This window comes from Charadrius vociferus, unplaced genomic scaffold, assembly GCF_000708025.1.
Source record: "Charadrius vociferus isolate BGI_N301 unplaced genomic scaffold, ASM70802v2 scaffold2973, whole genome shotgun sequence".
In the NCBI taxonomy this organism is placed as follows: domain Eukaryota; kingdom Metazoa; phylum Chordata; class Aves; order Charadriiformes; family Charadriidae; genus Charadrius; species Charadrius vociferus.
Window position 1 is genome coordinate 1 of NW_009647625.1, and position 1,365 is coordinate 1,365.

General features: G+C 59.9%; 1 protein-coding gene across 1 annotated transcript; it reads right to left on the reverse strand.

The window, feature by feature from the left end:
* Positions 1-98: 98 nt before the first annotated feature.
* LOC104282931 (E3 ubiquitin-protein ligase RBBP6-like) lies at positions 99-264 on the reverse strand (the record flags this gene model as incomplete). Its single annotated transcript, XM_009881065.1, has 1 exon — positions 99-264. A coding segment is annotated over exon 1 (166 nt), but the record flags the coding sequence as incomplete, so codon positions are not given.
* Positions 265-1,365: the final 1,101 nt, after the last annotated feature.

A 1,365-nucleotide genomic window follows, 5' to 3' on the forward strand; every position in this document is an offset into this window, starting at 1 on the left:
TCTATCACTTATTTCTCCACAAGTTTTCAAAGAAATCTGGCAGGTGTGTTACTGTAACACATCATCCCACATTTCCCCGCGCCTGCCCCCTCACACACCTTCTTCCGTCTGGGCATCGCTGACCCTCAGGTCGCAGTGGGCCGCCTTCAGCTTCTCGCGGGCCATGATCTGGCACTTGAGGTCACTGAGGGAGTTGTCTTGGCCCTGAAAGATCACCATGTCATGGCGCAGCCTGGAGGAGAACTTGTAGTGGACGCAGGACATTGCCAGAGCCGGGCAGTGCCTGCTCCGCGATGGCGTCTCCTGTGGTGCAGGGAAGGGCCCAACCAGGGGCCCGGGGCAAGCGGTGTGGGCTGAGCCCAGTGCTGCCTCTGCTCCCTGTCTCGCACGCAGCGTTGCCAGGCCTGACCGGTCACTATGGCCACTGGGACACGGCACACCGCCCCCGCCCCCCCACGCCTCACACCCATTGTGACAAAAGGCCTGTTGCCGCCCCAGGCCGCTGCTGTCCCTGCTGTCCCCCGGCCTGTCCTCGCCCGCTCTCTTGGCGGCCCCCAAGTCTCTGGTGTCCTTCCTTTCATCCAGGGGCCTTCACCACCCAGCGTCACCTCCCGGCAGCCCCTGAGCCAGGGCTGGCTCTCCCGACAGCCCTGGGCCCATCCTGCCACCCCCCATGCCTCTCACTGCCTGCCGACCCTCCTGGCACCCCCGGGCTGTCACCCCCGGGCTGTCCCCCCGCTGTCCCCTCCTCTCCCCAGCCAGCCAAGGCCACACAGCCTGGGGCAGATGCAGTGGGCTTTGCCCTGGGGCTCCCGGCTGCCCATGCCGCAGGGCCAGCCAAGGCAGGGCACATCTCGGGGACTCTGGGTGGACCTTGGGGCAGGGACGAAGAGTTCAGCCAAACAGGCCAACGACCACCTATGCTTATTGTTGTAAACCAATGCGCTTCCCAACCGTGGTGCACCCACACTTGCTTCAACTCTGCAGAGGAGAACGAAGGAGTCAGGAATGAACCGTGAGGTTTAGGAGGTGCCCCAGGACGACATTTCTTGCCCTCTCCATCACCACAGCTGCTGCTGCAACAGCCCTAGCGCATGAAATCCTGCCCTGAATGATGAGGTCTGGCTCTGCTGACTGATATGCTACAGCCTGCAGACACTTCTGGGCCAAGTGGCTACTCCTTTCTCTTCGTGTAAATACAATATAAAAAAGCTTGTTGTGGTGTGGATTGGCTAACGAGGGACTTTCCATGACTGCTTGGTTTAGCTCTTTAAATACTTTTTGGGTTTCCAGAGTAAGGAATCCCTCTTGATTTCAATGCTGTCCTCTGTATCTGAGGGCGAGTTATTTTTGCTACTGGTGTCT